We start from the raw sequence: 14,443 nt of genomic DNA, 5'->3' as shown, positions 1-14,443 counted from the left end.
CCGCAGGACACACACTCGACCCCAACTTCTCAGCCAGCAACCACGTCTCCTTCAGTCACGCCACCGAACTCCACTGGACCGACCTTCGCTGCATCCATGTCTCCTTCCAGAAGCCGGTCTCTCACCACCTCACCACTCATCCCCCCCTGGCCATTGGAACAGACTCTCGACAAAACAGCTGATCTCCACCCTCACCCAGGCACCTCATCCTAGGACCCGGGACCCCAACACAGCCGTCACAAACCTGCATCAATGGATAGACGACTGCGCCAACACCCTCGGACCACTCAAACAACCCTCGGACATCCACCACAGATCCAAGGCCAGCTGGTTCACCCCCGACCTACAGGCCTCCAAACGGGAATGACAAAGAATGGAGAAGACCTGGCACCTTGTACCTACCAAATCCAACCACATCGCCCTGATGACTGCCATCCGCAAACATCACCAGCTGATCCGCACCACCAAAAGAACCTACTACAAAAGCTGCAGAGACACCAATGCTCACAACAACAGAGAGCTCTTCGGCATCATAAAAGAACTCTCCAACCCCAGGCCCTGCTCCTACGAACCCTCGCCATCACAGCAGCTCTGCAACTCCCTCACCACTTACTTCCGTCGAAAGATCGAAGACATCCACAACAGCTTCAAACCTCAGACCCACCCGCCAACCACAGACAGCCACGAACCCAACGCACCAAGCAACATCAACCCTCTATGCTCCTGGTCACACGTCAACAATGAAGACACCATCAACACCATGGCCTCCATCGACTTCGGCTCCCCCTCGGACACATGCCCACACCAGATCGTCAACAAAGCCAGCAACATCATCGCCCCCCACCTCCATGCCATCATCAACAGCTCCTTCGAGACAGCCACCTTCCCGGAGAGCTGGAAACACGCCGATGTCAACGCCCTCTTGAAGAAACCCAAGGCGGAACCAGATGACCCCAAAAACTACCGGCCCATCTCCCTCCTCCCCTTCCCAGCGAAAGTCAATGAGAAAATAGTGAACAACCAACTATCCCGCTTCCTAGAAGACAGCAAAGCGCTCGATACCTCCTAATCCGGATTTCGCAAGAACCACAGCACTGAGACCGCAATCATTGCTGCCACAGATTACATCAGGACCATGCTCGACAAAGGCGAAACCGCAGCGCTCATCCTCCTGGACCTCTCCGCAGCCTTCGACACCATTTGTCACCACACCCTTCGAACACGCCTCCACAACGCGGGGATCCACTGCAAGGCCCTCGACTGGATCTCTTCATTCCTCTCCGGCAGAACCCAGAGAGTCCGCCTTCTGCCTTACCTATCCGAATCCTCCAAAACCATCTATGGCGTCCCCCAGGGATACTCTCTCAGCCCAACACTTTTCAACGTTTACATGGCTCCTCTCACCAACATCGCACAATCCCACCACATCAACATAGTATCCTACGCAAACGACACCCAGCTGATCATCTCCCTCACGAAAGACCCTACAATCGCAAGAAACAACCTCCACAATGGACTTCACGCCATCGCCAACTGGATGGAATCAAGCCGCCTCAAGTTAAACACAGACAAAACAGAGATCCTCATCTTCGGCAGCAAACCCTCCGCTTGGAATAACTCCTGGTGGCCTACCTCCCTAGGAGCCGCACCCACACCCACCACCCAAGTATGAAACCTGGGAATCATCTTGGACTCAGCACTCAGCATGACTCAGCAGGTCAACGCAGTCTCTTCTTCCTGCTACAACACCCTTCGCTTGCTCCACAAGATTTTCAAGTGGATTCCCGTCGAAACCAGAAAGACAGTCACCTGCACCCTGGTCAGCAGCCGACGGGACTACGGCAACGCACTTTATGCAGGAACCACGGCCAAACTACAAATGAAAATGCAACGTATCCAAAACGCCTCTGCCCGACTCATCCTCGACGTCCCACGCCGCGACCACATCTCTGCCCACCTCAGAGACCTACACTGGCTCCCCCGTATCAAAGAGGATTACCTTCAAACTACTCACCCACGCACACAAAGCCCTCCACAACACAGGTCTGGCCTACCTCAACAACACACTCACCTCCCACACTCCGATCCGCCAGCTTCGCTCCGCCAGCCTCGCACTCGCCTCCGTCCCCCGCATTCGCCGCACCACCGCCGGAGGAAGATCCTTCTTTCACCTCACCGCCAAGACCTGGAACTCCCTATCGCTCCACCTACACCAGACCCAAGACCTCCTGACTTTCAGGAAACGCCTCACGACATGGCTATATACCAGTAGCTCCCCCCCCCAGCGCCTTGAGACCCTGACAGGTGAGTAGCACGCTTTATAAATTACGTGATTGATTGATTGATTGATTCAACGTGTTCAAAATATATCTTTTTATCCAAGGAAAAATGTAAGATGATGTGCAAGATTCATCACAAAAACTAGTGCAATCAGAGTGTATTGGCAAATTTGACTAATTGCACACTCCCACACATAGGTGGTCATTCTGACCTCGGCGGTAAAAGGTGCCTACCGCCGGTCAGAAATCCTCCATAATCCCGCCGCGGTCGCGGAAACCCGCCACGGTCATTCTGACCCGCAGAAGGCAACCCTCCGAAAATCCGACCGCCACAACAGACCGCCAGACCAGCGGTCGGCGGAAAGGTGGAGGTGACCAAACCTCCACCGCCACGCCAACAGAAATACGCCCATCCCATTACGACCCACGAATCCACGCGGCGGTCATTCAAACGCGGTATTCCATTGGCGGGACACACCGCCGCGGTCAGAATACACACAAACGAACAAAACTCAGCCACATTGGACGATTTGAATCCCACACACCTGATACACATACACACACCACTCCCACACACACAATACAATATAAAACACACACCCACATCACCCACAAACCCCTACGCTAAAAAATTCGTCAAGAAGGCAAGAGCGAGACACCAGCATCCAAAAAATAACAGCCACAGCCACTCAACACCATCACCCACACACTATCCACACACAAAACAACACACACCACCACACTCAACTCACTTAAATACACATACTCCACCCCACACATCATACACACCACCCCATGGCACCCCAAAGACAACCCCGCTTCACAGACGAAGAACTCAGGGTCATGGTGGAGGAAATCGTTCGGGTAGAGCCCCAGCTGTTCGGCACACAGATACAATACACCAGCATTGCCCGGAGGACGGAGCTATGGCAGAGGATTGTCGACAGGGTGAACGCAGTGGGACAGCACCCCAGAAATCGGGAAGACATCAGGAAGCGATGGAACGACCTACGGGGGAAGGTGCGTTCCATGGTATCCAGGCACAACATCGCCGTGCAGAAGACTGGCGGAGGACCCCCACCTCAACCCCCACAATTCACATCATGGGAGGAGGAAGTCTTGAACATCCTGCATCCTGACGGCCTCGCAGGAGTCGGCGGAGGAATGGATACTGGTAAGTTGAAGCTTCAATACTGCTTCCCCCCCACCTGCATGCCAAATCAGACCCCAAACCTCACCCCCATCCTCGAACCCCACCCTCACCCCCACCCCCATCGTCACCCCCACCCTCACCCCCACCACCATCCTCACCCCCACCACCATCCTCACCCCCACCCCCAGCACACCTATTCCCCGCCAATGTCTCACCATCACAACCCACACATCCCAAAACCTAGGCCTGCATGCGTCCACTAAGCATGGACACCCATCACCAAAGCATGCCCAATGCACATACACATCCCCCCCACAAGCCACCCTCACCAAAGCCCCCACACACGAATGCCAGCACTTGGGGACACGAGAACCCACAGATACACCCATATGCCACACATTGAAACTATAACCATACCTCTATACCCCTGCAGGACCCGACCGTCAACACACCGCGGCGGAGGGGCCAGAATTCTCCACACCCCCCACCCAAGAGGCCGTCAGCGATGACAGCAGCTCTGTCGACCTGGACACCGATGACCAGCCCGGACCATCGGGGACCTCTGGACAGTCGGTTCCCCTCACACAGGCCCAGGCCACTACAGACCCAAACCCCTCTGGGAACACCAGCACAGCTCCCACCCAGCGGGCCCATGCCTCTGTCTCCAGGGCGCGTCAATCTGCGGTGTGTCTACCACTACAGGGCACCCAGGATAACCCACCACCCCAACAACAACAGGGACCTGGGGGCAGTGGTAGTGGGCACACCGGCCAGGGGGCAGAGGCCCAGGGAAACAGGGGAACTCGGAGGGCAGCTGTGCGACAGGGGGGGGAGGAGAGGCCCAGGGAACCCACTCTCCACGAGGTCCTCACCACCATCATGGGAGCATACAACCGCTCCCAGGAGACGATGGCGACGGTACTGGCCCGGTTCCAGGAGATCCAGGTGCTGCAGGAGGAACACTATCGGGGGTACAGGGAGGACATCAGAGCCATCAACACCACCCTGGTTACCATGGTAGGGCTGCTGCAGGACCTCGTCAACAACAGGGCGGACACTGAACAACACCCAAGGGCCCCTGCCACTAGCCTGGACCAAGAACAGCCAACCACCTCCGCCGGCGCTAGTGGACAGGAGGCCCCCGCACAGCAGCAGCCCACCAGACCCCCACCTCCTGCAGGAGAAGAACCACCCCGCAAGAGGGCCCTGAGATCTCGCAAGAAGACAGAGTAGGATGTCAAGACCCCCGCCAGCAATGGATACCACCTGATGTCATCCCACTGTCCCACATTGTCACCCTGTCCATCCTTGAACTGCCCATGCTCCATCTCTCCACAGGCCTCTGGACAATGCACCTGTGTGACTGTTACTCTGGACTCTGCCATGGACATTCCTTCACCATAGCCCCCACCCACTTGAAACCACCCATCCCATTTTGAGCACTTAAATAAACACCTATTTTGCACCAAAATATCAGGAGTCTGGCTGTGATTTCAATAGATTGTAATTGACATGACAGTGCAAATATGTCCTTGTACATGGTGAAGTCAACAAACAGCTGCCACAAAGCTGTAGTCCATGGGGAAACGAAGCACAGGACTCGTAGTGGGGACCCCAGATCTGAAATAGGGAGGGAAAAGCCAAAACTCAGTCATCATACACTGGGGCAAATAGACAGGCAGCAGAGATGCTGGAGAGTAGTTAACTTTTACTAAATTATCTTTGAAATGTTACCTGTGTCCTATTGGAAGTACTGTTCAATGATTCTGTCCCTGTTGTCTGTTTCAGCCCCGTCGTCTTCCTCCTCGTCACTCTCCTCAGGTTCCACCGCTGCCACAACACCACCGTCTCGACCATCCTCCTGCAGGAAAGGCACCTGGCGGCGCAAAGCCAGGTTGTGAAGCATGCAGCAGGCCACGATGATGTGACACACCTTCTTAGGTGAGTACATTAGGGATCCACCTGTCATATGCAGGCACCTAAACCTGGCCTTTAGGAGGCCAAAGGTGCGTTCGATCACCCTCCTAGTACGCCCATGGGCCTCATTGTACCGTTCCTCTGCCCTGGTCCGGGGATTCCTTACTGGGGTCAGTAGCCACGACAGGTTGGGGTACCCAGAGTCCCCCACTAGCCATACACGGTGTCTCTGTAGCTGTTCCATCACGTAAGGGATGCTGCTATTCCTGAGGATGTAGGCGTCATGCACTGACCCTGGGAATTTGGCATTTACATGCGAGATGTACTGGTCAGCCAAACACACCACCTGGATGTTCATTGAATGGTAATTTTTTCTGTTCCTGTACACCTGCTCCCTGTCTCTTGGGGGAACCAAAGCCACATGGGTCCCATCAATGGCACCAATTACGTTGGGAATATGTCCAAGGGCGTAGAAATCACCCTTCACTGTAGCCAATTCGCCCACCTCAGGGAAAATGATGTAGTTCCTCACGGATTTCATCAGGGCAGACAACACTCTGGATAACACCTTCGAAAACATGGGCTGAGACATCCCAGAAGCAATTCCCACGGTTGTCTGAAATGACCCACTTGCCAAGAAATGTAGTACTGACATGACCTGCACCAGAGGGGGAATCCCTGTGGGTTGGCGGATGGGGGACATCAGGTCGGGCTCCAGCTGGGCACACAGTTCATGGATAGTGGCACGGTTAAGACGGTAGGTCAGGATAATGTGGCGTTCTTCCATTGTCGACAGGTCCACCAGCGGTCGGTACACGGGAGGATTCATCCGTCTCCTCGCCCAACCCAGCGGACGGTGCCTAGGAAGGACAACATGGAGCACACAGTCAAGCAACCCACAGGTACGTACTCACAGCTAGCACAGTATACGATTCTCTATGCAGTGAATGGCGTGTCTGAGTGGCTATGCAAGGCCTAGGCCTGTGTGACGCAGTTGAAATTGAGCCATGTGGGCCCTGGAAATGGCGGCTGCCTGACCTGTGAAGTGTGACAATGGGATGTGAGGTCAATGCGCTGGCGTGGCACACCGCGGCGGGCGGCGGGCGAAGACCGCGGCGCGAAGCCGCATTGGTTAACATTGAAGCCTATGGGTTTCAGGAGCCAATGGCGAAGGGCGCCGGCGGTGGCGGGACGCACCGCCGCGGTACGCACCGCCGCGGACGTGACCGCCATTTTCTATCTACTTATCCACTTGCGACTTGAACTTTCACAGGAGAGGACCTATACTGCAAGTGTTGCTGTGACCTCGGTCTGGAAGGGACAATGGCTGCTGCGCCTGGGGAAAGGGCCCCTGCCTTCACTGGAGAGGAGTTGGAGAAACTTGTGGATGGGGTCCTCCCCCAGTATGCGCTACTCTACGGTCCTCCAGACCAACAAGTGAGTTTAATTCAATATGGATTTGGGGCCACTGGCTGGCTTGGGGGCCTGGCGGGGGGCCTGGCGGGGATGGGGGGCATGTTGGGCCTGGCGGGGGGCATGGCGGGGGGCCTGGCGGGGATGGGGGGCATGTTGGGCCTGGCGGGGGGCATGGCGGGGGGCCTGGCGGGGATGGGGGGCATGTTGGGCCTGGCGGGGGGCATGGCGGGGGGCCTGGCGGGGATGGGGGGCATGTTGGGCCTGGCGGGGGGCCTGGCGGGGATGGGGGGCATGTTGGGCCTGGCGGGGGGCATGGCGGGGGGCCTGGCGGGGATGGGGGGCATGTTGGGCCTGGCGGGGGGCATGGCGGGGGGCCTGGCGGGGATGGGGGGCATGTTGGGCCTGGCGGGGGGCCTGGCGGGGATGGGGGGCATGTTGGGCCTGGCGGGGGCATGGCGGGGGGCCTGGCGGGGATGGGGGGCATGTTGGGCCTGGCGGGGGGCCTGGCGGGGATGGGGGGCATGTTGGGCCTGGCGGGGGGCATGGCGGGGGGCCTGGCGGGGATGGGGGGCATGTTGGGCCTGGCGGGGGGCCTGGCGGGGATGGGGGGCATGTTGGGCATGGCGGGGGGCATGGCGGGGGGCCTGGCGGGGATGGGGGGCGTTGGGCCACTGGAAAGGAAAATGCTGAGAAACTTGAACGTGGTATTTCTCCCTCCCTGTACGTGTCACATAGGTCCGCGCCCATGAGAAGATCGGGATTTGGCGTGCCATCGCCAAGGAAGTCCGGGCCCTGGGGGTCCACCATCGACGGGGCACCCACTGCCGCAAGAGGTGGGAGGACATCCGCCGCGGGACCAAGAAGACCGCTGAGTCTCTGCTGGGGATGGCCTCCCAACGTAGGCGGGGTGCCTGCCGTCAACTGAGCCCCCTGATGTTCCGGATCCTGGCAGTGGCCTACCCTGAATTGGATGGGCGCGTGAGGGCAGCACAGCAGACACAAGGGGGTGAGTACAAGCATTATCTACTCTGTTGTCGCGCAGTGGAGGTGTCTGGGTGGGGGAGGAGGGCTGGGGGTCCCCCTAGGCCAGGGCGATATCTGTAGGCTGGGCACCCCCGTAAGCCCCTGTGTCCCCAGCCACCACCCTCAGTAGTTTGTCAGTACAGCCATCCCTGGGCCGTGTCATCCATGGGTGCAGTTGTCAACTCTAGGCGTGTAGGGCATGTTCCACGGAATGCGTAGCGTACCCCAAGTGCGCAACTTAGTGCAGGGGGCATCTGTGTCTGTCATGTCCGCTAACTGTACCGGAGATCCATGTACTCAATATCCCTTTATTTCTCTCTCCCCCCCCCTTTTTGTTTGTCTTTCTGTGCTTGTGTGCATCAGCATCATCAGGCGGAGGAGAAGTGGCATCGGGGCAGGAGGGAGCTGCATCTCACATGGCCCAGGAGGGCCATGCCACAGAGTCAGACTGGACCAGTGAGACGGAGGGCGAGGGGAGCTCCACGACGGGGACGACTGGACCCTGCAGCGACACGGACACGTCCTTGGAAGGGGGCTCCCTTGCGGGGGTGGCACCATCCGTGCCCCCCGCCATTACAGGTACAGCCGCCACCCAGCGCACCATCTCCGCCCTCCCAGCAGCCCCTCAGCGTTCGCCCCGTGCCCGCTCTGCCAGGAAGCCGGGCATCTCCTTCGCCCCAGGCACCTCAGGCCCTGCCCCTGTTACCCCCGCTGCCCTCAGTGAGGAGGTCATTGACCTCCTCCGAACGCTCATTGTTGGGCAGACTACCCTTTTGAATGCCATCCAGGGGGTGGAGAGGGAGGTTCATCGCAGCAATGCGTACCTGGAGGGCATTCATTCGGGTCAGGCTGCCCATCAGCGATCGTTCCAGGCTCTGGCCTCAGCACTGACGGCAGCCATTGTCCCTGTCTCCTGCCTGCCTCTACTAACTCCCTCCTCCCAGTCTCCTGTTCCTCTGCCTGTCCCACCCACACCATCAGACCAGCCTGCACACACCTCAACACCCAAGAGAAGCTCATCCAAACATAAGCACCACAGATCACGCAGACATTCACACACGCAACATTCCGATGCAGACATGCCAACAGTCACTACCACCTCTGTGACCCCCACCTCCTCGTCTCCCTCCTCCCTCCCTGTGACGTCTACACTCACACCTCCATTCACCTCACCATCAGCCAGTGTTTCCATCACCAGCACACCCTCCACTCCAGTCCGCACACGTGCAGTCACCACCCCCACTGCCATTTACACGTCCCCTGTGTCCTCTCCCACTGTGTCTGTCACCCCCTCTTCCACACCACACAAACGCAGCCACCCACCCACCCAACAGCCATCCACCTCACGACAGCCTATCCCTCCTGCACCTGCACCCAAAGACAGCAAACGTGACTCACCTACAACCACATCCTCTCCCTCCACTCCCATTCCCACTGTACCTACCACTCTCCATTGTCCCAAGAAGCTCTTCCTCGCCACTACTAACTTCTTTCCTGACCCTGAGCCCCCCCCTCCTTCTCGTCGGGGTAAGAAGAGCACCTCAGCCACCACCAGCCCTGCAGCCCCCTTGACAAGGGTGCAGGGGTATTGGAGCCCGCCAGCCCGCATGTCTGGATCTTCGCCCAGCAGCAAGGGGACAGCCAGCCCACCCCCTGGGAAGAGGAGCAGAAGGCGGAAGGGTCGCCGCAGGAGCCCGCCTTCTACATCCCCCCCGGACACCACCCAGAGACAGTCACCAGCCACAGCTCCAAAGGGAGGAAAGGGCCACAGGCCCACGACTAAGGAGGGCAAGGGCAGCAAGTCAGAGAGGTCAGGCAGCAGGCCTGCTGCCCAGGAGGAGCCCACAACCCCCATAGCCGCTGCCCCGGGAGGAACCGGCACAGCTGCCCCGGGAGAGCCCACCACCCCCATAGCCGCTGCCCAGGGAGGACCCAGCCCAGCTGGCCAGGAGGGCCCCACCACCCACAGCCCAGGTGGGCAGTGAAGGAGCACCATCCCCGCTGCCCAGGAGGGCACCACCAGGCAATTAGCAGTTGGCCATAGACCGTCCGCCGTCTCAAGAACCGCTGAACTGGGCCCCGCCGTCTCAAGAACCGCTGAACTGGGCCCTTCAGGGCAAGAACCGCTGAACTGGGCCCCGCCATCTCAAGAACCGCTGAACTGGGCCCTTCAGGGCAAGAACCGCTGAACTGGGCCCTTCAGGGCAAGAACCGCAGAACTGGGCCCCGCCGTCTCAAGCACCGCTCCGCTGGGCCCCGCCGTCTCACGCACCGCTCCGCTGGGCCCCGCCGTCTCAAGAACCGCTGAACTGGGCCCTTCAAGGCAAGGAGCGCTGAACTGGGCCCCGCCGTCTCAAGAACCGCTGAACTGGGCCCCGCCGTCTCAAGAACCGCTGAACTAGGCCCTTCAGGGCAAGAACCGCTGGCCCTTTGGCAGACGTGGCAGGGCAGGATCTATCTCGGGCAGGGCTGCAGGATGTCCTCTGGCCAACTTGCCTCCTCCAGTGGCAGTGGGGTCTGTTATGGACTGTATGGACTGTGGCTTTGCTCTCCCCAGGATGGCCCAGTGGGCAGGCCACCCACTGTATGGACTGTATGGACTGTGGCTTTGCTCTCCCCAGGATGGCCCAGTGGGCAGGCCACCCACTGTATGGACTGTATGGACTGTGGCTTTGCTCTCCCCAGGATGGCCCAGTGGGCAGGCCACCCACTGTATGGACTGTATGGACTGTGGCTTTGCTCTCCCCAGGATGGCCCAGTGGGCAGGCCACCCACTGTATGGACTGTATGGACTGTGGCTTTGCTCTCCCCAGGATGGCCCAGTGGGCAGGCCACCCACTGTATGGACTGTTTGGACTGTGGCTTTGCTCTCCCCAGGATGGCCCAGTGGGCAGGCCACCCACTGTATGGACTGTTTGGACTGTGGCTTTGCTCTCCCCAGGATGGGCCAGTGGTCATGGAGTCCCCTCGTGGATCTGGCGTCGTGTACTCAAGTGGCTGAGGTGCCCCCCCCTTCCCTTCCCCCTGAGGTGCCTGTCCTATTTTCTTTCTGATGCCCCTGCAGTGTTCTCTCCGTGGAGTTCTTGTCGTGGGACTGGGCCTTGCCCCTTTGCACAGGACCCCTGTGATCCACGCACAGTGGTTGGACTACATTTAGTAGCTGTATATATTTTGTACATAGTTTATTTATTAATTGGGATTACTGGTGTACATATTTCAATATATCTGCCCGTTTATGATCTCTTCTTTTGGTCTTTGCATTATTTCGGAGGGGGGTGGTTTGTGGGTTGTGACAGTGATCTGTGGGAATGCATTGATGTGTGTGTTGTAGTGGGTGTGGGTGGGTGGGTGTGTGCCGGTAATCTTTTCCCTCCCCTGTGTCGTAGGTGCAGTACTCACCGATGTCTTCCGCGCCGCCGGGCGTGCTCCTGGTATATGAGCAGGAATAGGAGTGCGGGGATGACCTGCAACTCTGGCTCCATACTGCCGGAATCTCGCGTGGAGTGCGTAGAGGTGAGCGTTTTCCCGTTCGTAGTCTGTTTCCGCCGTGTTCTTATCGGCGGTGCTCCCGCCCCGGAAAAGGTGGCAGATTGGTGGGTCGTAATAGGGTGGGCGGTACATTGTCTGCCGCCGGGCTGTTGGCGGGAACCGCCGCGCTGTTTGTTTGTACCGCTGTGGCGGTCGGAGTGTTAAGTTGGCGGGCTGTGTTGGCGGTTCCCGCCAGGGTCAGAATTGCATATTTTAGATCGCCGGCCTGTTGGCGGCTTGGCCGCCGCTTTATCACCGACCGCCAGGGTCAGAATGAGGGCCATAATGTTTGAGGGAGGCTGGATATGCAGTTACATCACAGCCAATAATCAGGAAAAGATGCAAGTTTTGGCAGCCAAAACAGCTTTATAAAAGGAGACAAAGCACACAAAACAGACTCATCTATCCCCGCCCTTATTCGATTTTTACCAAGGATACATTTGGGTCACAAAAGGGAAGTGCTTGGTCAGTGAAACGTGTTGCATTTGACCTCTCACTCCTAGAAGTTTGTCGTTTTGGGGCGCCAAAAGCCTGAAAATCATCTCCAACAGAAGTCACTAAATAGTACTATTGTCAAATGATTACCCTTTTGTTAAAATTACTTATCCTGCCCATGCAGTATATTTGTGATAGGAGCAGGTACATGTTATATATTTCTCCATCAGTTCATATTTTCATTGTTATTCATTTAACACGCAAACGTGTAGTAATTATTTAGTTCATTTAAGTACTGCAATAAAATGAAAAGTTCTCTGCAAGTCAACTATGCAAATAGCTGGGACTGTTTGTTTCCACAGGCAAAATGTTCTAATGCCTATGCACTTTATTTTAAAAATAAACAGCCTGCAAGAACGTGCAACCAATTGCTTAGACCATATAGCATCACCACTGTAGTAAATATGAGGACCAGCCTCAGTCAGGGACTGTTAACATCTGAACTGTTAGCAGTCTCACTGACATAAAACACCCGAGGAAACTGCTAGAAGATAGGTGGTATTAATGGGTCTGTGCAAGACGATAGGGGTCATAATGAAATCAAGTAAAGGGCACAAATAAGGGGCTCCGGGTACGAGATGCAGTAGTAAAGCACGGCTGGAAGGCAGGTGAGCGCTGCATGTATTAACCAGTTTAAGCATAAGGAAGTATGTCATGCAGGTATGCTTACAATGAGCAGTTAAGTCATAATATGGGCCCCGTTATGAGTTTGGCAGATGGAAAACTCTGTCCGCCAAACTCCTGACAAGGTGGCCGCCTACGCGGTGACCTTCAAGCCGGAGCTATTATGGGTTTCCTGTTAGGTTGGCGGGCTTTTCCACTCACCAGCCTAGCAGGAAACAGGCTACCGCACTGTCTCCGGCTTGTAATCGAGCCAGCGGCAATGCTCTCACCTACAGGGTGCACAGCACCCTTGCAATGTTATGCAGACAGTGAACACTGCAATGGTGCTGGCCAGGGGGGCCCCTATAGTGCCCATGCCAAGTGCAGGGGACCCCCTGGGATTCCCTGCACCCGTTCTCCACCAGCCTTTTCATGGCGGTGCTACTGCCATGAAATCGCTGGCAGGGAAGGGGGTCATAATCCCCAGGGCAGCGCTGCCCTGGCGGATTAGCACCACTACCATCCTCCAGATCGCTGGGATCCAAGATCCTGGCAGGGCTGGAGGTCTGACCGCCAGGGTTCTAATGTGTCGGTCAAACCGCTGCATTGGCCCAGACCGCCACATTCATATTAAGGCCCAATATGTGGGAAATAACAATAGCAATACAATACATCAGAAAGAGTAATAAGGGAAGGGTGTATTTTCAGGTGTAAAATTGTATTTCGAACTGCAGAAAGACCACTGATAAGTATATTTTGGTTGCACAGAAATTATTCAGGCCAGATTTACTAACACTTTGCGCAGGGTTTGCGTTACAAATGTTATGTAAATGCAGCACAAATTGTGGAGGCGGAAGTTACTTTTCAACACATACCCTGGTTTGTGTTCTTAAGTTCCCTAAAGTAGTTGAAACTTTCTGCTACTTTGCATCAAGAGCGAGTACCATGTGCGGTACATGGGAGTTAGGTGTTGGTACAAATCCATATCTACTATCATCAGTAGACAAGAACGTATACATATATATACCACGGGATTAATAATATTTTCATGTTTAATTGTTTGCAATAAGCAGGAAATTAAGATATCAAGAGCATGGAGGAGGAAACGCATTACCCTGTTTCGGCGATAATTTCAGGAGCGACATAGGTCGGGGTTCCACAGACGGTGTAAAGAGGTCCATCCACGATTGTCGCCAGCCCAAAATCTCCCAACTTTAAGGACTTGCTGCCATCTTGGTGCTCATAGACCTAAAACAGCAAAACAATTTTTACAAAGTACAGAGATTGCCAGCAAACATTTTTCTTGACAGACAGAAGAAGAACCCGACTGAAAATATGTATGCATTATCAGGCAGCAGAAAAAAACACGTAAGGTAGGACATATTCCACAAATTAATTAAAACAACCTGAAAGTGAGATTTAAATAAGCCCACATTCTTTCTGATTTATTTTCTATTACACCGCTTATAAATGGAAAAAAATCGATTGTGGGTGAAGGCTGCTAATGCCAAATCGCCAACAGAGATGGAGGACTGTTGTGGCAATGGCTTTTGGTTACTGTTAAGTATTTATTTATTTAGGAGTTCTACACAACACCCCACGTGGTATTGTAGCACAGTTAATGTGTTCCACGCCGCAGGAGGATACAAGCAGAACAATATTCAAGAGAGGAGAGTCCACTATCTGGCATTCACCAGGCACTGCCCCTGGTCAGGCTTCAGCCAGAGTTCTGAAAAGAGCAGCTTTGGTAAATGCCTTACAGTGCACGTGTTTTGTTTTGCCCCCTGACCCTGATCCGGGGAGTTCCATGGTTATGTCCCCTGAACCCCGATCGATGGATCGCTGTGATTTAATTTTTTTTATGGTTGCTGTTTGATCACGTGTGAGGTGGAGGACTGGAGAGGCCTAGAGGGTGGGTGGACTCCTATTTCTGCTAGTTCTGGCACATTCTGACTGGCTGATTTGAAAGTGTCTGCAGCAGATTTTGGTAGGCGAGCAAGAGAGGGGAAAAACAGAAAAAGGGGAAAGA

At 55.8% G+C, this 14,443-nt stretch overlaps 1 protein-coding gene across 4 annotated transcripts in view; it reads right to left on the bottom strand.

The window, feature by feature from the left end:
• The window catches only part of DCLK1 (doublecortin like kinase 1), a 1,081,753-nt gene that overhangs the window by 91,466 nt on the left and 975,844 nt on the right, over positions 1-14,443 (bottom strand). For all 4 annotated transcript variants that reach the window (XM_069205533.1, XM_069205532.1, XM_069205535.1 and 1 more), the window contains one exon: positions 13,529-13,662. In XM_069205533.1, the coding sequence (XP_069061634.1) occupies positions 13,529-13,662 (134 nt within the window). The remainder of the gene's footprint in view (positions 1-13,528; positions 13,663-14,443) is intronic.

The sequence above is a fragment of the Pleurodeles waltl genome, chromosome 8 (assembly GCF_031143425.1).
Source record: "Pleurodeles waltl isolate 20211129_DDA chromosome 8, aPleWal1.hap1.20221129, whole genome shotgun sequence".
NCBI lineage: Eukaryota > Metazoa > Chordata > Amphibia > Caudata > Salamandridae > Pleurodeles > Pleurodeles waltl.
This window is presented reverse-complemented; position numbering and strand designations above follow the sequence as displayed.